The sequence below is a fragment of the Phascolarctos cinereus genome, unplaced genomic scaffold, assembly GCF_003287225.1.
Source record: "Phascolarctos cinereus isolate Bilbo 61053 unplaced genomic scaffold, phaCin_HiC Scaffold_3;HRSCAF=262, whole genome shotgun sequence".
In the NCBI taxonomy this organism is placed as follows: Eukaryota; Metazoa; Chordata; class Mammalia; order Diprotodontia; family Phascolarctidae; genus Phascolarctos; species Phascolarctos cinereus.
In genome coordinates, this window is record NW_027555736.1 from 79834341 (window position 1) to 79862086 (window position 27746).

Consider the following 27746-nt stretch of genomic DNA (forward strand, 5'->3'; position numbering starts at 1 on the left):
AGAGCTTCATGATAACCAGAGCAGATTAGATTTTCCTTTCAAGGTACAGAATGCTTCAACAACACTCCACTTCATCAAATTCTTATTGAAACTTTGACATCTGATCACTTCCCGTCCCCCATGGCTAAAAACGCTCCTCCAGTCCATTTTCCCAATCTTTCTTATCTTGAGCCCTTGCTACCTTCAGACAGTCTCTAAAACTCTCAGTCTTACCTCTAAATCAAATCAAAATCATACTTACTTGCCCCCTCTACTGTGTTCTCTGGAATTCACTGCTCTGTTATAAACATAATTTTTCTACATCTCCGACCCCTTCAATCACTCCTTTTACCTAGCTATGCCCTAAAGAGCCCACAGACCCCTCTTTTAGGATGCTCTTTCACATCTACACTCAGGCCTCCTGTGCTTTTCAAAACAAAACAAAACTCTGCCTTTGCTGTCACCATGTCCCTCTTGTGTTTTCCCCTGCCACACTTCTTGAACAAGCAGCCTGTATTTGTTGCTTCTACTTTTTCACCATCCGCTCAATTCTTTGTAATATGGCTTCCACTTTGACCGTCTTATTGAAATAGCCCCCAAATTCTGCCAAACCATAATTATAATAACTAACTTTCAAAGAATGCATTCAAATTTTCAAAGTGCTTTACAGAAGGTATATTGTTAAGCCTTGCATCAATCTGGTGAAGGAGGTACTACAGTATTAACATGCCCATTTTATGAAATACCAGAATGTCAAATCCAATGGGCTTTTCTCAGCCCTCATCTTCCTTGACATCTGCAGAATTTGGCACTGCTAACCTTCCTCTGGGCAGATGGGTGGCACAATAGATGGAGCGCCAAGACTCATCTTCCTGAGTTCAAATCTGGCCTCAGACACTTACTTGCTGAGTGACCCTGGGCAGATCACTTAACCCCATTTGCCTCAGTTTCTTCATCTGTAAAATGAGCTGGAGAGGGTAATGACAAACCACTCCAGTATCTTGGCCAAGAGAACCCCAAATGAGGCCACTAAGAGCCAGACAAGACTGAAACAACTGAACAACAAATAACAACCTTCCTCATCTTCTTAACATTCTCTTCCACTGGATTCTACAAGACCGCATCTCCACCATGATTCTCCTCCAGCCTCCATCTGTTCCATATTGATTTTCTCCTTCCATAGGTCTTTCCTTCCTCATATCCCGTTAATGTTAACCTTATTTCTCGGTGTTCTTCTATTCCCTGTCTCCCCCATCATCCCATAGGTAATCTTCACTTCTATACAGGTTTTCAAATCTTTATCCCATGCCCTGACTTCTCTCCTAAGCCTCAGGTTTACATTGCCAGCTGCCAGCTGCACATTTACAACTTGAATTTTCACTTGCACCTCAAGTGCAACAAGTCAAACTGAGATCCTCTTTTACTGCTAATGCGTTTTTTCTTTCTCAGTTCCTTTTCTCTGCCAATGGCAGCACCATTCTCCTAGTCACCCAGGCTGAGGACATTAGCCATCTTTGACTATTCCTTATTCCTCTTCCAGCAATTGACAAGTTCTGCTAATTTTTTACTTCCACAATTTTTCTATGCTATCATCATTCTACTTCAGATCATCATTATCTTTCACTTGAACTACTGTGGTGTAAGATCTTACCCTACACTATTCTCTTACCCTCTGATCTGTTTAACACACTAGTGCCAGACTAATCATTTTAATGCACAGATCTGATCAAATTGCTGCTGTTGACATACTTTTAATGGCTTACCATAGACTACTAAACAAAATCTTAACTCTTTGACCTGCCATCCAAGTACCTCCACAATCTGGCCTAAACAAACCCAGCCTTCTCTCAAATGACTTCCTCTCATACACCGAGTTTCTTAACATCCCACATATTCTTGAATATTTACTGTCCCTTAACATCCCACATTTTCTTACAACTACACTTTCGCCAGTGTTGCTCCTTATACTTGCAATATTCCCTCTATCCCAATATCTGCCCATTGATAGAATTCTATCCCATCTTTCAAGACCCAGCTCAAATTCAGAACCTCTATAAAGCCTTTTCTAATTTCCCAAGCTGGAAGTTTCTCTGTTATGGTTTTTTTTCCCCCTTTCAAAGATGTTTTATTGATGTACTTAAAAAGTCACCACTGTCACTTCCCAATGAAGTCCCTCAAACCCTCCCTTACCACCAAATCAAATAAATCAACACATTGGCTATCCCTCACCTGATCTTGTAGCACTTTATACTTATTCTAAATTTGTGCTTTATTTGCTTCCCTCTCTTCTCACCTCTATAAGATTATAGGTTTTTTCAGGGCAGGGATTATATATTATTTATCTTTTAGTAGAGGTCACACCTGGAGTCATGAAGGCTTGGGTTCAAATCTTGACTCTGGTACTTATGAGCCATGGTATCAAGGACAAATCAGCTCTCTGTGAACCTTAATTTCCTCATCTGTAAAATGACCTCTTAGGGATATTGTTGAATCTCACAACAGAAAATGCATGGAAAGAGCTTTGTAAATTTTAAAGTGCTATATGTCAGCTACTACTAGTGAGCCCTTTACCTTGTACTATATATACCCATGCTCAAATAATTTCAAATCAAAGGATCATAAGGAAAATACTGAAAAGTTCCATTTTAAGTATCAAAAATGTATATATAAAACTATTTTAAAAAAGCATTATCCATGTCTGTCAAAATGTTGAGGCAGCACAATAAATTCAAACACTACTCTATAGTCCAATTGTGAAGGGAATTAAGTATTAGAAATCTTCTTAGAAGCAATTCAGTGTATAATAGTGAGAGTAAGGTACCTCTTCCTAGAAATCTCCTGGAAAAAGCCAACTAAAAATGTCATCAGTATATTATAATAATATAGTATAAACATTTAGCAGTGTAAAATGTTACAAAGGTATGCTCTAACAAGTGAAAACAGAAGGGCAATGGTCATCACATAATCTAGAAAAGGGAGAGCTGAAAGATGATCATTGATCATCATCTCCAAAATGATGTAGGATGGAAGGGGGGGCTTGGGATCTAGAAAGCCATGCCCATTTTCTTAGAAAGAAATATCTTTAAGAGTAGAGAAGAGTAACTCACAGCATTAGCAGAGATAACAGAAATACTTAACAACAACTAACTCCCTTGGCTCTGATTGAGTTTTTAACAATGACCAAGAATCTTTTGCTATATGATGTGGTTTTCATGATTGAATACATTCACCATGAAAAAAGTGGTTCTTGAAATAAGCACACATACCCCATTATAAATTAACCCATTTATTACAGGATCTTATTTCTTTGTTTCCAGGATATATTACTAACAGAAGGATGAGACTGCCTGCAAATGGGGAACTCTGGGGTAAAGAGGCTCAATGGTGTTCTCAGGAATTGCTGGATGAAGTAGTGTCAATAAAGTAAGAAGCTTTTGAATACCAAAGATCTGCAAGGATGACTAATCAATTGACTTTCACCTGTCTTATTGTTTCATGTGTACAAAGCACTCAATTCCATGGGAAAACAAACACATTATAAAAAATGCACTGAGAACTTAAAAATAAAATACATTTTTAAAAGCTATTTTATCAGTTTAGATAGGTAGAGATGCTAAAGAAAATAATCACTAGCCTTTTAAAGAGCAATGATAAATGTCTGATGCCCATCACCTCAATGAATAACAAGGTTGTGTGACCAGCACCATGTCTCCCAACAATCTACAGAACCTATGCATCTATTCTAAATTCCTTCTTTGTACCTAGGATCAAACACAAACTCCTCTGTTTAGCATTTAAACCTGGGCTCTGGCCAGAAAGTGTGTGATAGCAAAGACTATGTGACTTGCTTTTACTTATATTCCTAATACTTAGCATAGCACCTGGCACTAGTAAACTCTTAATAAATACTTTTTCATTAAATGAAAGTTTAATGATCCATGTTGTCCTTTTACATTAACCTTATCTTCTAAATTTCTAAAGAAATTCTTTTCAGGGGCCTACATGAAATTTATGTTGAATCAAATATATTAGCTTATAGATGTTACTAAAAAATAGCTATAAGCAGGAATGAAAAACATCTTACTGTTGCGTATTTTCTTGAATATTTCTGAGTGGATTCTTGATATTTCCACATGTTTCCTCCAAGGCACAAAATCTTTGTTCCCAAAGATTCATTAACTGGCAAAGTTCCTGTAGGTGAAAACCCCCCACAAATTATACAATTAAACCCCACAATTATACTTCTCAGCAACTAATTAGAATAACAGAGTAAAGCAATGATGCTGATATCAAAAGAGGACAAGTAATCCAAAGACCATGTGGGAAATCTGAGGCCCAAGGAGTGAAGTGACTCATCTAAGGTCCTCATGCAATCAGTAAGTGGTAGAGATAGAACCTGAACTTGGCTCTCCTGACTCCCAAAGTCAAGTGCCCTTCCAACCACACGAAGAGCTATCAATCTGGAATGAATGTGTCAGGAATTCTACAAATGCCAATGATAAAATGACTCTCTAAAATTTTCATACCAAAGGCTGGGACCAAACGGAATCAGGCTGGGTTAACAGCATGACTGTAGCTCCCTTGCCATAGTTTCTTCTCAAGATTAGGACAAAACTAAGATTTGGCACAATTTCTTTTTCTTTTTTGAAAGGCAATCAGGGTTAAGTGACTTGCCCATAGCCACAAAGCTAGTTAAGTGTCAAGTGTTTGGTCTGAGGCCAGATTTGAACTCAGGTTCTCCTGAATCCAGGGCGGTACTCTATCCACTGCGCCACCTAGCTGCCCCTACAATTTCTTTAAAGTGCTTTAAAGCCTGCCCTCAGAAGAACAGAGGCAGAAGTTCTGGGGCTAGGGAGCTCCTGCTGTCCTCTGGGCCTCATTTTCCACCCAAGGTAACTTGCACTGGAGAAAAAAGTTGTCACAAGGCTCCTCTGTCAGATTTTGTTCATAGAGCAACATCCCCACCTGCTGGGATTTTTAGGCATTTGTTGCTAAAAGCCTAATGGGATATATAACATACACATCTACTTGGATAAATGGGTTTTGATTAAGTGGTTCTTTCTCTACATTTATGGTTCAAAATTTCTCTGATTTGAAAGAGGCCATAAAGTGCTATGATAAAGTCATATATTGGGGGTTGGAGAACTCATGGAATAAGCCAAAGAGCTAGAAAATTGTGTCTACCCAGAAATTTTTTATCATCAACTTGGTCTAAATATAATAAGAACTCAAAAGCAATATTTATTTGACCGTATGGTTTAAATAATTCACCAGTTATGTGAAGCAAGAAGGGACTAAGAAACATCAAGTTCACTTTATAAGAGACTATTCAGATCACCCCAGGAAGATCGAACAATCACTAGTAATCAGTAATTATTAAAATGTAGCCAGGACAAGTTGTAGGAAAGTTACCCTCTAATTAACTTTTAAAGACAGATTTAGGTGACTAGGGGAGGTATCAGGAGAGACTGGACAGATGGTCCAGCCAGAAAGATTTCAAGATACCACAAGGGCCTACCCCCCACTGAGAAGGTCACTGCCAGGGAAAGAAGTAGGTCTGGCTCTAGGAGAAGGCTTCTTATTAACTAACTATTCTTGCTAAGCTCAGCTGTCTTCTATCTGCTGAGGAAGTACAAGTACTGTCAGTGCCCTCTACATTTCTGGAGCCCTAAGGCAAAGACTCAGTCACCCCACCTTAGTTATAATTCTGAGAAGAAAGACAAAGTAGAAAATAAGTCTCTCTCCCTTCATTACAGAGCTGGGGAATTAAGGGTGTGGAATATTTCACATACTCACATACATGGTTGAAGTGTTGGTTAATTTTGCTAAACTGCTTCCCTTCTTTAAAATCTTTGTTACAAGGGAAACCTTGTTGGATAAGGGAGGGTAGGAAGGCCATTTAAAAAATCAATATGAAGTTAAATGAAAAGTATTGATAAAAATAAGGTAATTTAAAAAAAGATAGTTTCCAAAATTCTATTTTGGTTATACTTTCCATTTTCAAGAGCTGTTATATTCTTCCTTTTTATTATCATACTGCTGATCTTTCCCTTTTGACCTCATCGTTTAGTCAGATATAAACAATACTTTCTTTTATCAATAATACTGGGGTTAGTGTTCTGCATACAGTAAACACGCTGACTTTGAGTAGGCTATTTCCAATCGCTAGAGATTAAAGAATTTTTTTCCCTTTTTAATTTTTTTAAAGACTAGATCTCTCTATTTCACCAAGGCTGAAAATACAGTGGCTAATTCATAAGCCTTATCCAGCACTTTGACTTGTTCAATTTTCAACCTGAGCTGGTTTATTTATTTATTTTTTTGCCTGGTTTATTCTTCCTTAGGCAATTTGATGACCCTCCACTTTTGGGGGCTTATGACATTGATGTGGGACTCGGTGAGGACACCAGATCAGCATGGGATGTTACAGCGCAGAACTCTGGAGCTCAAGAGACATGGCAACTTCACCTTCCCTGGTGGCAGGGATAACTACCATGTGCCATCATATCCAGCTACATTAAAGAGTTTGAAGGGCGTTATTAACTTCCAAACGTGTTAAAATGCTAGTTTTAGAATGCTTACATTTCTTCCAGCAAAAGCGATCAAATTACCCTCGCCCTCATAAAACCAGCTGTTCATTTGATACCTGGGACTGGGTTTGCTTCACTGTCTTCAGTTCATTCATTAAGGTTTCACAGTGCTTCTGAGATTCAGCCAAGGACGCATCAGTATTTTCCTGTAGTTCATGCAGACTTTTACACAGTATTCTGAGAAAATCATCCATTTCCTTTTTTTGATCTTCTATCTTTGAAGAAAAAGGATTTAGTTTCCTTCTTAAATTGAGGTTCACTTTCAAATATTAAAAATGAAACATTTGTTACCTTATTGGTTACTGACAGAAGACTCTTGAATTTACAATTCATTTGAAAATTGAGTTCCAATAGAGATACCACCAGAGGGGAAAGAGTCATTTCCAGTGATTTATCAAGCTGAGTTTTATGCTCTTCCTAGGGTAATTTAAAAAACAAAACAAAGCACACACACACACACACACACACGCACGCACACACACACACACACACACACACACACACACACGCACGCATTAATCTTCTTAATGCTTAAAACTAGGACCATTAAATTAAACTAGCTAAGAAATTCTAGAAATAATTGGGCTAAATTCTTATTAACTGCATAAAACGTGACCATCATTCTCTCAATGATCCCAAAGGAGAAGCAGTCAGTGTGGGAGCTGACACTTAGTAAAGCTCTCTAAGACAGACCAGTTTTGTCTGTGCAACTTATCCTGAATTTAACTCTGAGAAGTTACTGGACTTTAAAGGCAGTTTTCTGGGGGTAAAAAGTAGTGGAATTAACTTGGGCTGGTATTCAACTACCTGTGTGTACCTGGGGAATAAATTCAATTCAACAGCCATTTAAATGTGGATTAGACACATGGTTCTGGGGCTGGATGCAAAGGACACAAAGACAAAACTACATGGTCCCTGCCTTTGAGGAGCTTGTGTTCTATGGGGAGGTGGGGTTGTGTGGAAGTGGGGGAGGAATATAAATAAATACAAATTATATAACTACAAAATTTCAAGAGGGAAAGTTAATAACTGGGGGGGGGGAGGAGACAACGATGGTGGTAGTCACAAAAGGCCTTGCTACATATCTCAACTGCTCTACGAAAGAAGCTTCAAGTAGGCAGATGTAAGGAAGAAGTATATCCCAGACATGGGAAATCACTTGTACAAAGACAAGGGAAATGGAATGTCACATATGGGCAAAAATAAACAGGCTAATTTGACTGGGACAAAAAGCATATGAAAGGAAAGGAATAAGTATTTATTTAAGCACCTACTATGGCACTGTGCTAAGCGCTTTACAAATAATATCTCATTTGATCCACACAATCACCTTAGGAGGTAGGTGCTAATATTGTCCCTGTTTTACAGTGGAGGAAACTGAGGCAGATAAAAGTAAAGTGACTTGTCCAGGGTCACACAGCTAAGTTTCTGAGGTCACATTTGAACTCAGGTCTTCCTAATTCCAGGACCAGTGCTCTATCCACTGTGCTATCTAATATTAGAAAGGTGGTGAGAGCCAGCTTGAGAAGGGCTTTAAATACAGGAGTTTATCCCAAAGGTCAGATTTACTTTTTTTTTAAGGCAATTGGGGTTAAGTGACTTGCCAGGGTCACACAGCTAGTAAGTGTCAAGTGTTTGGTCTGAGGCCAGATTTGAACTCAGGTCCTCCTGACTTCAGGGCCGGTGCTCTATCCTCTGCGCCACCTAGCTGCCCCCCAGATTTACATTTTTAAAATATCACTTTGGCAGCTGGGTGGAAAATGCTTTGGAACAGGAAAGGACTAGAAGCAGGGAGAACAATTTAGAGACATTACAAAAGTCTAGGTGAAAGGTGAAGAGGGCTGGAATGAGAATAAAGGAGAGGGGGAAAATGAGAGATGTTGTGGAAGTAGGATAGGAAAGATGTGGTAACTCCTTATACATAAGAGCTGAGAGAGAAGAGTCAAAGATGCAAACCTCATGACTAGAACGATGACGCCTCAACGACAAGGGGAAGTTTGGAAGAGGGATAAGTTTGGGGTGACATTACATTTTATACATTCTATAGGCTATCCAAAGGATGTCTTAGCATTAGTCATCCAGGGGAAAATTTGTTAATATGACACTGGTTTTGAGAAAAATTAGGGCTGGACATGATGGGAGATGACTTTAAGCAAAGTGATGACTAAACTGTAAGAGTTGAGCTATTCATAATAAAGGAAAAGACCAGTAAAATAATAAACATTAATTTTAAGTATTAGACTCAAGTAGGTATAAGTTATTAGTTGAAAACTGGGACGCAGCATCTGAGAATAGGACTAGGGATAGATGTATTTAAATCTGTATGTCCTAGTACCCTATATCCCCTCCTAGATCACTGCCTTTTTGTGGCAAAAGGACTTAAGTAATTCAGTGAAACCATGAGCTCTGATGTGCAGGGTTACCCAACACAGACATGTAGGTCATAGTAAAGAGTTCTGATAAAAGGTGATCTGCTGGAGAAGGAAACGGCAAACTACTCCAGTATCTTTGCCAAGAAAACTCCATGGGTGATATTAAAATGATAAAAGATAGGACACTGGAAAATGAGCCCCTCGGGTAAGAATGTGTCCAACATGTTACTGGGGAAGAGCACAGGGTAACTAAAAGTAGCTCTGGTACTAATGAAGTACTAATGAAGCAGATGGGCGAAAGCTGAAAGGAAGCTCAGCTATGGATACGTCTGGTAAAAAAAGGAAAATCTGACGCTGTAAAGATTAGTATTGTATAGGAACCCAGAACGTAAGATATGTGAACCAAGTAAGCTGGATGGCCAAATGGGAGATGGAAAGATTAAACATCGACATCTTGGGTAGCAGTGTACTCAAATGGATAGGAATAGGTGAATTTAATTCAGGTGATCATTACATATACTGCTGTAGGCAAGAATTCCTTAGAAGAAATGGAGTAGCCCTTACAATCAATAAAAGAGTGAGAAAAGCAGTACCAGAGTATGATCTCAAAAAATGACTGAATGATATCTGTTCAAATCTAAGGCAAAACATTCAACCACATGGTAATAAGACTATGCTCCAAACACTGATGATGAAGAGGCCAAAGTTAATCAGTTCTGTGAAGACCTGCAACATCTTCTAGAAATAACACCAAAAATGATGTCACATTCATCATGGGGATTAGAAAGCTAAGGTAGGAAATCAAAAGGTAATTGGAGTAACAGACATGATTGGCCTTGGAGTACAAAATGAAGCAGGGCAGAGACTATTAGAGCTTTGTCAAGATAACTCCCTGGTCATAGCAAACACTCTTTTCAACAACCCAAAAGGTGACTCTACACACACATGTCACCAGATGGTCAACATAAAAATCAGATCAATTATATACTTTGCAGCCAAAGGGGGAGAAGCTCTACACAGTCAGTTAAAACAAGACCTGGAGCTCGCTGTGGCTCCGATAATAAGCTTCTCATTGCAAAATTCAGACATAACTTGAAGAAAGTAGGGAAAATCATCAGACTATAGAGGTATGACCTAAATAACATTCTTTATGAAGCAGAAGTGATGATTTAAGGGATTAGATCTGATAGAATGTTAGACAGAGTTAGATTAAGTTTACAATGTTGTACCAGAGGGAGCAACAAAAAAATTCCAAAGAAAAAGAGCAAGAAAGCAAAATGGCTGTTTGATGAGGCTTTTACAGATAGCCGAGGAAAGAAGGAAAGCAAAAGGTAAGGGAGAAAGGCAAAGATGTACCCAACTGAATGTACAATTCCAGAGAACAGCAAGGACAGATAAGGTTTTCTTAAGTGAGCCATGTAAAGAAACAGAAGAAAACAACAGAATGGGAAAGACAAGAGATCTCAAGGAAAACAAGAGTTATCAAGGGAACATTTTATGCAAAAGAATGAGCGGCATGGTAAGAGATAAAAATGGTAAGGACTTAACAGAAACAGAAGAGATTAAGAAGAATATACAGAAGAACTATACAAGAAAGATCCTAACATCACCAAGAACCACAATAACGTGGTTACTGAGCCAGAGCCAGACATCCTGGAGAATGAAGTCAAGTGGACCTTAGGAAGCATGACTAACAATAAGGCTAGTGGAGGTGATGGAATTCCAACTGAGCTATTTAAAACTCAAAAAAAAGATGATGCTGTTTTGTCGTTGCTGTTGTTGTTTGATTTTTGGTGAGGCGATCGGGGTTGTGACTTGCCCAGAGCCACACAGCTAGTAAGTGTCAAGTGTCTGAGGCCAGATTTGAACTCAGGTCCTCCTGACTCCAAGGCTGGAACTCTATCTACTGATGATGCTGTTAAAGTGCTGCACTCAATATGCCAGCAAATTTAGAAAACTCAACAGTGGGCACTGGATTAGAAAAGACCACTTTACATCCTAATCCCAGAGAAGGTCAAGGCCAAAGAATGTTCAAATTCCTGAACAACTGTGCTCATTTCACATGCCAGCAAGGTTATGTGTAAGATTCTGCAAGCTAGGCTTCAGCAATATGTGGACTAAGAATTAGCATAAGAGTGCACTTGTTTTCAAAGAGGCCCTTTACCCAAAGTGCCCACTTCTGCTGGATTGTGGAATCTGTATGCAGGCCAAGACACAATAGTTAGAACTGAACATGGAGTAAATGGCTGCTTTAAGATTGGAAAAGGAGCATGACTAGGTTGTATATTATCATGTTATTTAACTTACATGCAGAATGCATCATGCAAAACGCTAGTCTGGATGAATCAAAAGCTAGAATTAAGGTTGTCAGGAGAAATCTCAACGATCTCAGATACACAGATGATACTGATGTAATCCTAACAAAGCTGCCCCTAGCCCCAATATTCTAACTTCCTCATGGGCCCCACTGAATAGCACAAATGTCCTGATGGCCCCCAGTCTTGAGACAGCCATTGCCCCTCAGTAAGCCACTGCCTGCAGATCCAATTCACATATTTGAACAGGTATGTCCTTGTACTCAACCACAATCACACCTTCCATTTAGCTCAAGACAGGACCACAATACCTAACTATCCATCTTGACCAGACAGGACCACAATAGCTAGCCAGTCAGAAGGAAGCACGACTAGGGTGTTTGACCACCGAACCATAGAAGGGACCCCTCCCCATTATCTAATCCCTTAACAAATCTGTCCTGCCTTTTTAATATTCATAATTTCCATTGTGTAATCAGCATCAATAGACTATAAGTTTGCCTGTGTTGCCTTACTAAGCTGCTGGTTGCTCTTGGAACCCAACCCGCTTCTGAGGCATGTCAATCCTCAATAAACGTCTGTACTGGATTAGAGATGGTCTGACTCTGAATTTTTTGAGAGGGTTCCGTCACAACACAACATGAAACCACAACAATATCACTTTGATGTCAGAAAGTGAAGAAAAATGAAGAAGCCTCTTGATTGAGGGTGAAAGACGAGAGTGTAAATGCTGGCTTGAAGTTTAACATAAAAAAACTTAGATCTTGGCAATTGGTGTGATCATTTCCTGGCAAAAAGAGGAAGAAGAAATAGAAGCAGTGCCATATTTTCTATTCTTGGGCTCAAAGATCACTATCACTGCACATGGTGACTGCCAGCATGAAATTAAAAGACACTTGCTCCTTGGAAGGAAAACTATGGCAAATCTGAACAGGATACTAAAAAGCAGAGACATCACCTTGCTGACAAAGGTCTGTATAGTCAAAGCTATGTTTTTTTCCAGTAGCAATGTATGGCTGTGAGAGTTGGACTATAAGGAAAGCTGAGCACTACAGAATCAATGCTTTTGAATTGTGATGCTGTGAAGACTTGAGAGTTCCTTGAAAATCAAGATCAAATTAGTCAATACTGAAAGAAATTAACTTTGACAATTCACTGGAAGGACAAATACTGACACTGAAGCTTAAGTATTTTGGCCACATGATGAGAAGACAGGACAAGATTTTGATGCTGGGAAAAACTGAAGGCAAAAGGAGAAGGGGATGGCAGAGGATGAAGTGGACAGATAGTGTCATGGAAGCAATGAACATGAGGTTGGACAGACTTTGGGGGATAATGGAGGATGGAAGGGCATGGCATGCTACGGTTCATGGGTTCACAAAGAATCAGACACAACTGAACAGCAACAGTACCCTACATATCCCAGAGTACTAAAAAAATCACCAAACGTTACAGCTGAAAGAGATGTTGAGATTTAGTTCAATTTCTTCATTTTATAGGTAAGGAAAATGTGACCCAGGAAAGTTTAGTGACTTACTCAAGGAAACATAGCAAATATGAAAGTCATTAGTGTGCATTCATCTGTTTTTTTTCAGAATCACATGTACAAAAATGGGGGAAGGAGTTACATAAAGGCTGGAAAGGGACCTAATATTCTGGTAAGAAACAAAAAAGGCAACCCTGGAAATCATAGGTTTGCAAGGTAGCTATACTTGGAAAAACAATGGAAAGAAAATAAAAAAACCACCACAGAATCACAGGCTAGAGAAAGTCAATAACTAATACTGGCTTCTGCCAGAGAAGGGAGATCTGCAATCCTAATGTCCGCTGGCTCCAAAGGAGTTCTTTTAGGTTGTACCCATCTGAATAGGAATCAAAGATATGGTTATTTAACCAATATGTGAACCCTGCAAATGGATGCTAATTCCCAGAAGACATCTGGCCCTCATTTCTAGAGTATTAAATTATTATTATCTCTGTACCTTCAATTTTATAAATCAAAAGAAAATGTGTGAATGTGTATGTAGGAGGTCAAGGATGGGGGACATGGAGTAAGAGGAGGCTGTTTCCATAGCAGGTTTATCCATTTGATGTCAAGTTTTTTAAAAGAAAAAAAAACACGTATATCTGAAATATCATGTTAGTAATATCTCATTATCATTATTGTATTATAACAATATTTATTATTGCAGTTCACATTTATAAAGTGCTTCAAAATTTGCAAGTCCTTGCCTCACATTTTTCTATGTGACTGCTATCATGATATAGTCTCTACTGTGACTATACAGCTTAAATTGGAATGCTGATCATTAACACTGTTTCATAATAGGATACATTATTTACTTACCATCAATTTCTGAAGAATAGTTTTACTTTCAGTTGTTATAGATTCTTCTTTTAATATCTCATCTGAAATCTGAGAAACATTGGTAGATACTTTTTCTAAAACTGAGGTAAGAGATCCAAGTGCAGTTGTTGTAATACTGTCTAGTGCAGAGGAACTAGTAGATAATAGATGACCTAGGAAAAGAAACTGTTATTTAAAATCGGTACCATCCTCAAAGTTGACAAGTTTGAGCATCCAGTCCCCCATTCCCTCAATATCACTCTACCGAAAATGCTTCTCCAACATCTAATGCCCTCCCTATTGCCAAATCCAGTGCCCTTGTCTCAATCCTCACCCTCCTTGACCTACATACTGTTCACATGTTTACTATCGACCAAGCCTCCTTCTAGACTCAATACTTTGTCCACCCTTGGTTTCTTAGACATCGTACTTTGCTTGTTTTCTTCTTATCTCTCTTAACTACTCCTTCTCTGCCTCCTTTCATGGCTACTGTTCTGTTTCCTGAAGGTTAAGTATTTCTAAAGGTTTTCTTTTCTTCTTTTTTCATTTGCTTACTTGGCAATATCATTAATGCCAATTGTTTTAACTATGAGTTCTACACAGATGACTTTCAAATTTAAATTTCCAGTGCTTTTTTCCATCTTTCTTTAAATCTAGACTTGTGACTCCGACTGCTTTTTGGACATGTCTACTTGAATGACTCAGAAGTACTTCAAACTTAACAGGTTCAAAACCAAGATTATCACTCTAGTATAGACTTCCATTCACAACCACCTGGATTATAATAGCTTCCTAATGACTTTTTTACTTACATTATCTAACCCTCAAACCTATTATTCTCACTATTATTAATATCAATCTTTCTTTATGTAGTTATCTGGCCTTATTATTCCTTTTGCTCAAAATCCATCAGGGGTATCCCTTAGCTTATCAAAAAACAGGAAAAAAACAGTTCAAACTCTTTGGTCTGGCATTCAAGGCCTCTCTATCTGTTTAGGCTTTCATTATACTAGTCATCTGTATGTATTCTATGCTCTGGCCAAACTGGCTCGCTCTTGATACACAGTAATTAAGAGTTTGCTGAACCTGTGGAGTTGGCCAATAATTTATTAGAATCTGCAGTATCAAATACACACCCACACCAAGCACAGGCACCACTGAATGGAACTGAGAAATCTATTACACTGAAACTTACACTGAAATGTTATAGTATTATAAAATTAGCTACTTAACTGTAATTTTGCAATTGGACTGGATCTAGTAAATCTAGTCCATCCCACTTAGAAAAGAAGACACTGACACCCAGAAAAAGTGTGACTTAAGGTCACAAAACTAGTGAAAATCAAGAGTAAAATCTGGGTTTCTACACCTCTAATCCAGTGCTCATTCAACAACTTCATGAGGTACTGGGATATTCGGAAAGTGTGTTGGGCTTGAGGTCAGGAAATCACTGGGTTTGAATGTCACATTGGCTGTGGGACAAGGGAGAGTCACGTAGCCTCTCTGAGACTCAGTTTTCTCATCTGCAAAAAATTACTTACACGTAATAAAGACAAGTACCTACCCCAAAGAGTTGTAAGAATCAAATGGGAAAACCTAAATAAATGTGCTTTAAAAGCCTCAGGGCAATATATAAACCCTAGATCCTTTGTGCATATGTGATTTCGTGAGTGTAAGGAACACACAGTATGGAGACTCCATTCTCATCTACAACTTATATTGTTAGAGCTGGCTTCCCCGGGGCACTGAGAAGTTATGTGATTTACTCATAGTCACAGAGCTAGTTTATGTCAGAGAAAGGACTCAACCAAGTTGGTTCTCTCTCTCTCAATCAATTGGTAGAAGAGAATCTGGCCAGTGATGGCCATAATATGACATAATAATGGCAGAGAATGATACTATCTATGCCTATGACCATAATGAAGACAGTATCATCTCTATTAGAAGCTCTGCCCTACAAGACTGATTAAACACTGAATCAAGGGGCAGAAGAATTTGAACCCTGGTCTACGCTAAAACAAATTGACACATAGATGACATTTTACTAAGTTTGAGACCAACATATAAATTAAAAGCTAAAATAAATTAAGACATTAAAAATATATTTGAACACTGAACTTGAGCTTACCAAATAAAGTACTGTACGAGTCTAACATGGCTTTTTGTTTTTTGGTGCCATCTTTTATCAAAAATTCCATTTTATTAAATAAGCTGTTCAGGTCTTTGCCAAACATCTCTTGGGCTTCGGCATTATGCTTATCAACTGCTTGTTTACGATCCAGTTTTGAATGTAGACCAAACACATCTTTTGTTGTCTCTTCAACAGTAGTAAGTAACTATTTTAAAAGCAAAAAGAAAAACAGTAGCATTGGTAAGATGGATGTGACATAAGTATTATATAGTTAAGATAGTCAGAATTTAGAGTATGAAGGAGGGACTTAAGTGAAAAATGATGGTGAAAGATACTGATGCTAAGCAAATGTGAAGTTATACTCCCTGTCTCTCCACAGAGAAATATTCTTTTCACCCTATAGATTAGATTTCATACCTATTACCACTTCCAGTTAAATATTAAAAAGATGCTATTAGTACCAATGTCTTTATACAATTTGCTCTCAAATTAATCATTTACTGAAGTGAGTCTGCATACTCCAGGATTTTGTAATTATTCTAAAATGATAATTAAAGTTGACACAATTCTTCTTCCTCTTCTTCCTTTTTTTTTGGCAAGGCAATTGGGGTTAAGTGACTTGTCCAGAATCACACAGCTAGTGAGTGTTATGTGTCTGAAGCCAGACTTGAACTCAGGTTCTCCTGACTCCAGGGCCGGTGCTCTCTATCCACTGTACCACCTAGCTGTCCAAGACGCAATTATTCTTGTATAGATCAAACACACAAAGCCAGTGCCCAGAATCTCAAAGATTCAGGAGCCTAGAATCTACCAGCATGCTTAATACAGAAACTCCCAGAAGGTGGAGGTCAGGGAAGGAATCCAAATAACCCAGATCAAGACCAAGCAAGGCTAACCACATTACCCAAAACACAGCAGGGGGCAAAGCCCCAATTCAGGAACTAAGGCTGGAGAGATAGTGACGATATCAACCACTTTTAAGAACTATTGTACATCTAGATAATTCAAAAATCTATAACAACCAAAAGCAGAATCTCAAAAGAAAAAAAAATTCATTTTCCACAATAACTATCTCAATGCCTGGAAGAAATGAAGAGATTAAAAAAATGAAGTCAGTTTCAGAAAGAACTGGAAGGAGAAATAGTTTAGAATAGAAAGGTGGTAAAATTTACCAATTTACCCAAATACCCTGAAAATTAGAATAGACCAAAGAGAAATCAATGACTTCATGAAATAAGTCTTAGAACAAAAATCAAAAAGCAGAAAAGAAATTCTGATATAATAAATACTGCTTTCAAAAACAAATGTCCTGGAAAACAGGCCAAGGACAGATAATCTAAGAATCAAACTCTACAACATGAAAGGTACAACCATTTTGAAAAGCAATTCAAAACTGTGCCCAAACCCTAGAAAGTTATTAAGCTATGTATACCTTCAGACTCATCAATATCACTTACAAAGCCTATATCCTGAAGAAACCAAAGAATAAAAAAAAAATCTAAATTAAAAAAAAAAAACTCATATACAGCCCAAAAAAGTCTTAGTGCAGTTTTATGCCCTAAGGGTAACCAAACTGTGCATAGCCTTTGACCTAGGAATAGCACTTCTAGGTCTGTATCCCAAAGAGATCACAAAAAAGGGAAAAGGACCTACATTTGCAAAAATATTTATAGCAGCCCTTTTTGTGGTGGCAAAATATTGGAAATGGAGGGAATGTCCATCAACTGGGAAATGGCTGAACAAGCTGTAGTATATGAATGTAATGGAATACTACTGCAAATAAGAAATGATGAACAGGCAGATTTCAGAAAAACCTGGAAAGATCTATATGAACTGATGCAAAGTGAAATGAGCAGAAGAGGGGAGGGGAGGGAGAAAAATTTGGAACTCAGAATCTTGTTAAAATGAATGCTAGAAATTTTCTTGACCTGTAACTGGAAAAAAAATAAAATACTATTTAATATATTTTCAAAAAGTCTTAGTGCAGTTTTAAGCTTTTATAACTTCAGAAGTATATTTAAATGCTACAAATTTACAATAAGCAATGAAAGGTTAATTACTTAAAATGTTAAAATATTGATGGTTCTTAAAATTCAACATATTCATCATCTTATGCTACATTGCTCTAATTGATTTTTGAACTTTGTAAAAACTTTCACTGGCTACTGCTCAGTGACTGAAAGGATTGCATTTGTTTGTAACCCTAGCCTTAAGAGGAACTGAAACAAAGAATTAATAAAATGAAACATTATTCAAAATTCACAAATCTAAATGAGTATAAAATTAATTAAACTTTCAAATTATGTCTTTTGTAAGTTTATAGCATTTATATTTCTGAAATTAAGACTTTTGAGACCTATATACAAGAGTATTTATAGCAGCTCTTTTCATAGTTACAAAAAAACTGGAAACTAAAGGAGGTGCTTACCTTTGGGGGGGAAAATCATACAAATCACTTATTAGAGAAACGCAAATTAGAGCAACCTGAAGTTCCACTTCATGAAGCTGACAGAAAAGGAAAATGATCAATTTAGAAAGGAGCATAGGAAAACAGACAGGTTACTGTACTGTTAGTGGAGCAGTGAATCATTTTGGCCATTTTGGGAAGCAATTTGGAGCTATGCTCAAGAAGATACTTTGAACTGGTGATATCCCTACAAAGACTATATCCCAAAGAGATATTTCTTAAAAAGAAAAGGATCCACATGTATGAAAATATTTGCAGCAGCTCTTTTTATAATAGCAAAGAGCTGGAAACTAAGAGGCTGCACAACTATTGAGGAATGGCTGAACAAATTATGGTATATGAATGTAATGGAATACTATTGCTCTATAAGAAAAAAAGAGGAAGGGATGGTTTCAAAGTAATCTGGGAAGACTTGTGTGAACTGATGAAGAGTGAAGTGCACAGAACCAAGAGAATAATAATAACAACAAAGACTTAAGAACTGATTAACAAAATAACCAACCATGATTCCAGAGGATCAATGATGAAGCATGTTACACAACACCCTGACAGAGAGTGACAGACTAAATATGCAGAATGAGTCTTACATTTTTGGACACGGCCATTGAATATGTTTTTCTAGATTGCATATTTGATAGAGGGGTGTTTTTCCCCCGCAATGGAGGTAGGAGAATCAAGGAGAGAAAACAGATGACTAATTTTTAAAAATTAAAGTTCAAAAATAAGATAAACGCAGAAGAGGATTTTTAAAAAGAACAAAGCTCAGGGGTCGCTAGGTGGCACAGTGGATAGAGCATTGGCCCTGCATTCAAGAGGACCTGGGTTCAAATTCAGCCTCAGACACATAACACTTACTAGCTGTGTAACCCTGGGCAAGTCCCTTAACCCCACTGCCTAGCCAAAAAACATAACAAAACCAAACAAAAAAGGAATCAAGCTCCCTAAAAACCATAATTTTAAAAATCTGAGAGAGAGAGAGAGAGAGAGAGAGAGAGAGAGAACTATTTAGATCTATTAGAACTAGAGGGCAAAGTGAAAAACAGGAAAAAAAAAAACCCACCACCACCAAAAAAACCCAAAAATCATCCCAAAGTAAAAATCTCAGGAATGTCATGGCCAAAATCTAGAGGTTCTAGGTATGTATATGTGTGTGTGTGTGTGTGTGTGTGTGTGTGTGTGTGTTTGGGGGGGGAAGAAAAGAGAGTGTGTGACTGTGTGTAACATATTAAAATAAAAATGAGGATTTTCAACCATTCCTAATAAAATAGAAAGAGTAGAAACTTTGAAATACAAACACAAAAATCAAGGGAAACCTAGAAGGATACATTTATTTCAACAACTGGAAAGGGCTATACATACAATTTACACTAACATTCTAGTAAGGAAAGAAGAAGTTCCCTTTCAGAAATTTAATGGTTTCAAAGGGTGTTTAAAGGAGTTACATAAGATTAACAGAGAACCTAGGATGGGCTCTCTGTTCTGATGGTTTAAGAGGGGTGGGAAAGGTAAGAGAAATATTTTAGCATAGAAAAGAGGAAAAAAAGAGATGAACTTACTATTTCTCATAATTTGGGTACATTAGAAGAAGAGCATATAAATATGGAAGAAAGGGAAAGGGGGAACAGGCATCAGATGAACCACACTCATTTCAAATGGACGACGTAGAATTTCTCACACACACACACACACACACACACACACACACTCTGCCAGGAATATGGAGGGAAACATAATTAATACCAGGAAAGGAAGAGTCATAAGTAAAACAGCCTTAACTCAGAGAAGAGATCCCGAAGTGGGGATTAAGAGAGAAAAAAAGTAAACCAGTGATAGTGGTCTGGGCAAGGGGAACAGAAAAGGAGTAGTGGAATGGAAATAAACTCAATTACAAACCACTGGTGTTGATTACATATATTCTCTTTCACCATCTTCTTCTTTGTAAAAGGGAAGTTGGAGAGCCAAAAGAGGAAAAATAACTGGGATAAAATCCTTGCAACATGTTTCTTTGATAAAAGTGTGACATTCAAGAGATGTAAAGAATTGATTCAAATATATAAAACCAAAAGCATTCTCCAACAGGTAAATGGTCAAAGGATGACATCTAAGTTATTAGCATATGAAATTTTTTATATCAAAAAAAAGCTCCAAAATCACTATTAGATAAATATAATTCAAAGGAATTCTGAAGTTTCACTTCATAATCTGATTGTCAAAGATGACAACAACCACAAAAAGAACATAACAATTGTTGCAGGTGAAGTGGGACAACAGGCAACCTAATGTACTGTTAGTGGAGCTGTGAACTGTTTCAACTATTCTTTTTTTTTTTTAAAGGCAATTGGGGTTAAGTGACTTGCCCAGCGTCACACAGCTAGTAAGTGTCAGGTGTTTGGTCTGAGGACAGATTTGAACTCTGGTCCTCCTGACTTCAGCCACCTAGCTGCCCTTGTTCCAACTATTCTGAAAAGCCATTTGGATGTATACCTAAAAAGTCACTAGAATAGGCATATCATTAGAATCATGTATAAGAGATCAAAGAAATAAGAAAAGGACCACTACTTTAAAAATTATTTACGAAACACTTTTTGTCATAGCAAACAAACAAACACAAAACTAAGGGGGTACTCATCAATTGGAAATGGCTGACAAATAATGGAATATAAATGGAACATCATTTTGCTATAAGAAATAATGAAAGAGAATTACAGAGATTCCTGAAAAGACCTGTATGACTTAATGCAAAGTGAAGTGAGCAGAACAATGGGAAGAATTTACTCAGTAACAATAGCATTGTAAAGTTAAACAACTTTGAACTTTGATCAGTCCAATGACCAACCCTGACTCCAAAGAACCTATGATGAAAAATGTTACCCACATGTCCCAACAAAAGAGTAATTATTAGACTCAAGGTAGAAAAAGAGACATTCACACCAGCACATGGACACTGTGTGAATTTATTTTGCTTAATTCATGCTTCTTACAAGGTTTTGTTTTGACTTAGATGAAGGAGGAGTTAAAATGGAAGAGGGGGTAGCAACAGTGATGCAATAAATAAAAAATTTTAAAATAGGGCCATTCAAACTTAAAAACACACAGAAAGGAACAGAAGGAAGTACAAAAAGAAACAAACAGGACCTTTTTGGAAGTAATGTGTTGATTTAGAATAATTTAGAATAACTCCCATGATTGCTTCTTGGATTTTGCTTTTATATAAGATTTGATTTTTGTGGATTTTGTAGCCTACAATTTTGTTGAAACTACTATCTCAGTTTTTCTTTTTTCATTCTTCAGGATTTTCTAATAAAAGCATCATGTCGTTACCAAATAGGGATAGTTTTATCTCTACTTTGCCCATATTTAAATCGCTTTCTCTTGCCTTATTTGTTATTAATATTTCTAGAACTATATCAAATAATGGTAGGGAAAGTGGTAACCTTGCTTTACTCCTATTTATTAGGAAAGTTACTAGTACATTATGTTCCCATTGCATATAATGTTTACTTTTGGTCTACATTTTCATGATACTAAAAAATAATTCTTCCATGTTCATACTTTGTAGGAATTTTAGCATAAATGAATGTTATAATGTATCAATTTTTTCCACATCTAAAGATAATTATTTGGTTTGAGATGGTTTTTAACGATTGTATTGTTTTCCTAATGATAAACTATGTTTGCACCCCAATGCAAATCCAACTTGGTCACACATAGTCTCTTTCATAGTCTTTCACTTAAAATTTTAGGCATTATGTCAATATTCGTTTCACAAAGAGAGTTTGGTAGAGTGCTTTTCTTTCTTGATTTTTGAGAATAATTTGTATAGTATAGGTATTAACTGTTCTTTAAAATTTTGATAGAATTCTCTTGTGAATCTATCAGGACAAGAAAGTTTCCCCCCACTTTGGTAGTTAGATTGTTTTGATTGGTTTTACTGATTTTTTTCTTTTTCCTTTTTAAAAAAATTCTTTGTCTTGTAACAAAGGTAGCGGCTCTCTTGGAGGAGGTAAGAAGAGAGATAAAGGGGAAATCTAGGTGAGGTAAAAACAAATTTATAAAATGTTTTAAAAAAGAAAGCAACATGGTTAATTTGTCATATGCTTGAAAAAGCAAGATATATGGAAAAGAGATTCATGGCATCATATACAATGCTTTCTTTCATTCTACTTTGATACAGACTTGCTCTTTTTTGGTATTAAATTCAGAACAAAAAAACATGGTTACTTTGTCATATGCTTGAAAAAGCAAGATATATGGAATAGAGATTCATGGTATCATATGCAATGCTCTTCTTTCATTCTACTTTTATATAGGCTTGCTCTTTTTTGGTATTAAATTCAAAACAATTTTAGAAATCTGCAATCAATGGTAAAATCAGAATACAGACAAATCTGCAAGGCAGCTTTCTTAAATGGTTTCTTTGATGGACAGAGTAAATGGTATCTCAGTTTTTTTGTGCATAAACAGAAGTTACATACTTTTTTTACGTGGATTTTTTTGAATAGACAATGAAGCTGATTAATCGAAACTCTACAACTTTGTAAAAGAAAATGACAAACCTGGCTGGCAGCATCATGAAGTTTCTCTTCAGTGATTTCCAAAACCGATGTGACATACTCTTCTTCAACAAGCTGTAATTTGGTTTCTTGTAAATTTTTTTGAGAATCTTCAAGTTCTTTCTCCTTACATTGGAGGTCAGATTTACATTGCTCAAGTTCATTTTTGTTATCCACAAACAAATCTGTGACCTGAAAGTGCCAACCAGACCATCAAGTAACATATTTTTTCATTTACATAAAAATTTTGGACAGCTAATTAACAAGGATATATTTTTTTATCAACTACACATTAAATCAAGACAGAAAATGGGAATCACCTAGATTCTCTAGCATTTAAAAACAAATTATTTATCAGTTCACATTGTAATTAAATATTAGAAATATTAAACTATAAACTTATTTGACAGACTAACTTTTTTTAAGGCATCCATGATTTAGTTGTTATAGTGAACTCCCAAGTGAAGAAATTTCCTCTACCAATGCAGATTTATACCTTGGTTGCCTGGAACATTGCAATGCTATCTAACTGGACTGAGATTACATGGCAAGTAATTTAAGTTCAACCCAGGTTCCCTGAGGCCAGTTATCCATCCACTATACCATGATGCTTCTCATACTAAAATTTTAATAGTTGTACTTCTAAAAAGTTGGAGCAGCTAATATCAAAGCTAATTGGTTAGTCAGACATATTGGTCCCCTTTCTCAAGTCTTTCCCCACTTCTATCCATCTTCCAGAAAAATGCCAAAATAAATTTCATAAAGTGCAGAACTGAACATATCACTACTCTAATTCAATCAACCGCAGTAGCCGCCTGTTGTCTCTAGGCGTCTGTTTGGAGTTTAAAGACCTTTACAACCTGGCCCTAACTCAAATCTTTCCAGTTTCACTGGACATACCCCCCACCTCTGCACTCAGCAATTCAGCTATATCAGCCTTCTTTCTGCCCCACATTCTGACCGCAGTAGTCTGTGCCTTAGCATTGACTGTCCTCCCCAACTAAAACTAACTGCCTCAGAGAATGCCTCTTTCCCCTTGACATAGCTTAGGCCCCCTCTTCTACATGGAGCTTTTCCTGATCACCCTGACTGCTGGTGTCCTCCCTCCCAAACTACCTTATGCACATGTTTGAATTTATTAACTTTGTGTTTATGCTGCACATATTTTCCTTTATTTGTTGATTCCCCCATTAGCAGGCAATGCTAACAATCTCCTTGCAGGTAGATTATTTCTTTTGTGCTTGTACCCCCAATGCCCAGCACAAACATTTAATAAATATTTGTTGATTGATCAATGACAGTATTAGTGATTTCATCATTTTTCCTCTCACAAAGAGTTACATGGTCCTATTCTTCAAAATCATGAATTTTAAGAGTTATAATTCTATCAGCTACCCTGAAAGTAAGAAAGGTCCCCCTGTCCCCAGAAAGGGAGACCAATAAAATAATTCTTGAACTGCTAGTAGAATACACACTCTTTTAAAGAAACTTGATTTGTGAAAATTAGTGAAAAATAAGCAGTAGTTACATATTTTAAGATATACCTGAAAGGACTGTAAAACAAAAGAATAAAGTCTGACTTTTATAGATTTAAGTATCTGGAAAAGTTATTCCAACCAGATGACAGTAAACATGGTTCAAAATCACGACAGGGTAACTATGGGGCTTACTTAAATACTGCACTGGATCTATTCCTCCTGCTTTGACTCCTCCTTTTGTTGCATTCACTGGTACCATTTCTTCTTCCTGCCTCACTAATATGATCATAAATAAAGGTTAAGTCCCTGGCCCTCTGCTCTTCTCTCTATAAATTCATCTAGAAGATTGTACTTTCTTGGCTGCAATTATCACTGCTATTAAGAATGTTTACATTTCCAACGCTGTTTTCCTCCCGTTCTAACTCCACATCTCCGAAGACATCTCCACTTTGATGTCCTGATGTTACTCTAAATTAAAAATGTATAAAGTCAAACTCTTCCTCAAACCAGAGCTCTTCTAGGCTTCCCTTTTTCTAAGACAATGGTACCATAGTTTTTACAGCATTAAAATCTTAGAAATACTCATTTAACTCTTTCCCTTTTCCCCACATCCATTTCAATTTTCCACTACAATGTCTTTGAAATCCATCCTGAGCTCTATTTCTACTGCACATTGGTTAACATACTCTTTTTCCATGAGACTTGGTTCCAGATTTCAAGCTCAGCACACCAACAAATACATGAAACTCGATTTTTCCTAAAGAAAAATCACTGAAGTCTCATAATTATCTTTGAACACTCCACAAAATATTTCAAGGACAAAAATGTTGATTTTTATTTAAAAAATTTTAAAATATATTGTTCTAGTGAAGACAAGATTAACATGGTCTTCAAAGACCATTTTATAAATGCTTTCTAAGTATAGAATGTAATGAAGAGGCATCCCTGGGAACAACATGGAGGACACTGAAGCAATCAAAAAGTCTTCCTTGTCACAAAGTAGAAAACAGTAGAATACGCAAGATTGGCCCAAATATCTGCACTGAAAAACAGGATATGATAACAAGTAATAACAACAACATAATATGGCAGTTTAAGGGTTTTTTTTAAAGTTTAATGCCTCTATACTTGATCAAAAGATTTTTTTGTCTCTTATTTTCCTTTTTTCAATTTATTTTCTCAAAAAATACTGATTGTGCAAACAGTCACCACTTGGATTTAGAATTTTTTCCTTTAAAATATTGGCAACTTCTTCCTGGAAAAATGCACATTGTTTTCCATGTATTTATACTTACCCTATTAAGCTCCTCTTCCAAAATACTAATTTTTTCAATATATTCTGCAATCTGCTCCTCTTGGAAAATTATTTTGCCATTCATAGCCCTAAATAAAGTTAAAAATAAACATAATTTAAAAGTAGTGTTTATGGAAGCTTGGAAAGATACAAGTAAATTTACTCTATTAGCCTGTTATTGGCATTACAAAGGGATACAGAATCAAGGCTCAATTTTAATTAAGATCGTATATGTTAAAAAAAGGGGGGGGGAGCTGCTAGGTGGCACAGTGAATAGAGCACTGGCCTTGAAGTTGGGAGGACCTGAGTTCAAATCTGACCTCAGACCAAACACTTGACACTTACTAGCTGGGTGACCATGGGCAAGTCACTTAACCCCAATTGCCTAAAAATAAAAATAAGTAAATGAGATCCTATATGACATACATGTTTAGAAGAGAATGTACCCATAATTTTTTTTTTAACTCAGCTAGCAACTTATCATTAGCTCCAATTATATAACAGCACCAATATATATGATGGCAATATTAGAACCTATATGGTCATAAAAATGCAATTACTAGCACTAAATAGTTGTACAGTTATACCTCTCTTTATGAAATAAGTGTTCTTTGCACTAGCTATGAAGCTAATTTCTGAAAACCAAATCATTAAGCTCTATTATGAAACTGAACATGCCCACCTACTTAAAAAGTTTAATTCACAGACATAATAAAAGCCATACTTACTACGGAAAATTATCACTCAATTATACAAAAAAATCAATACCAAAACAAGTAAAATACCATAACAAAGCTTAAAACTATATGCCAGGTAGTGAATTCCCCAGGTATAAGATTTACATAAGAGACATACCAAAGAAGATACTGTATGTGTTGTCTGGCACTTTAAACTTAGTTTAGTTTTGACATTTTGTATTCCAAATTTACAAGCTCTAGTGTAAGAGCTACTTTTAAGGTGACATCTCTTGTTTATTAAAAAGAACTACCTACTAGTAATTAGACAAATTTGGAACTAGAAGGGAATCTTAAAGATCATCTGATACAATCCTTTATTTTACAGATAAGGAGACTAATTCTGTTGGTGAGTTCTTTATATCACTTGTGAATTATTTATGGTAAGAATCAGATATCAGAATCCTTTCCATAACTAGTAATTTTTGTCAATGCAGAAATCTATACTAGTTGATTTAAACAACAGTTTCCATTTTAAACATCTTAAAAAACAAAACATTAACCTTAGCAAAAAGAAAATTGTCTACTAAGAGCTCACACTCATTTAAATTACACTTTTATAAAACATTTTCAATAAATATAAAATTGGTTGAGTTTACTTGAGAGTGGTCCTTCAATTCTGACTTTGGGATATGAAATAGTATTTTATAGGCTTCTATCATAGACTTAAAAAGCTCTCAAACAGATCTTAGATTTTCATTGTTTCCGTAATTCCTTCCAACCCAAGCATACTGAAACTCATTTGTGCTCGCCAATCCTGTGAAACACTCCCAACATAAGTTTGCCACAGAGGGTACGTGCAACATGCTGGGCAGGCCTCTCTGCTGTCACTGAAATGTTATCAGGGAATACTCTGGCTATCAATCTAGTTCATAAACAAGCATGTTATAAAGATCACAGGAAGTAAAGTAGATAATTTCGATTACAAAAACTATTGGGAAAACTGGAAAGAAGTCTGGCAGAAACCAGGCATAGACCAACATCTCACAATGTATACCAAGATAAAGTCAAAATGAATATATGATATAGACATAAAAGGTGGTATCATAAGCAAATTAATGTGGAGCATGCAATGAAACTACTTGTCAGATTTATGAACAGCAGAAGAATTCATGACCAAAAGAGACAGAGATGATCACAAGAATTAAAAGGGCTAATTTTCACTACAAAAATTGTTAAGAAAAGTGGATATCAACCTCCTGTCTCCTGCTCTCACTATTTGTCCAGCCTACCTTCTCTTATCATACTATTTCTTGATATCTTTTACTCCTGTTATTATATTTATTTATAATTTATTCTTTTTTTGGGGGGAAGGGGGTAAAGTAATTGGGGTTAAGTGACTTGCCAAGGGTTACACAGCTAGTAAGTGTCAAGTGTCTGAGGCCAGATTTGAACTCAGGTCCACTTGACTCCAAGGCCAGAGCTTTATCCACTGCACCACCTAGCTGCCCCCTTACTACTGTTATTTTTCATAGTTTCTCACTAG

General features: G+C 36.6%; 1 protein-coding gene across 1 annotated transcript in view; it reads right to left on the reverse strand.

Annotated features, from left to right (window-relative positions):
- Positions 1 to 27746, reverse strand: part of KIF11 (kinesin family member 11) — a 60887-nt gene that overhangs the window by 6847 nt on the left and 26294 nt on the right. Inside the window, exons 12-18 of the mRNA XM_020964149.2 lie at positions 25528 to 25615; positions 22758 to 22946; positions 15732 to 15939; positions 13604 to 13776; positions 6861 to 6986; positions 6626 to 6784; positions 4064 to 4170 (exon numbers count right to left, since the gene is read on the reverse strand). Coding sequence (XP_020819808.1) covers positions 4064 to 4170; positions 6626 to 6784; positions 6861 to 6986; positions 13604 to 13776; positions 15732 to 15939; positions 22758 to 22946; positions 25528 to 25615 — 1050 coding nt within the window. The remainder of the gene's footprint in view (positions 1 to 4063; positions 4171 to 6625; positions 6785 to 6860; positions 6987 to 13603; positions 13777 to 15731; positions 15940 to 22757; positions 22947 to 25527; positions 25616 to 27746) is intronic.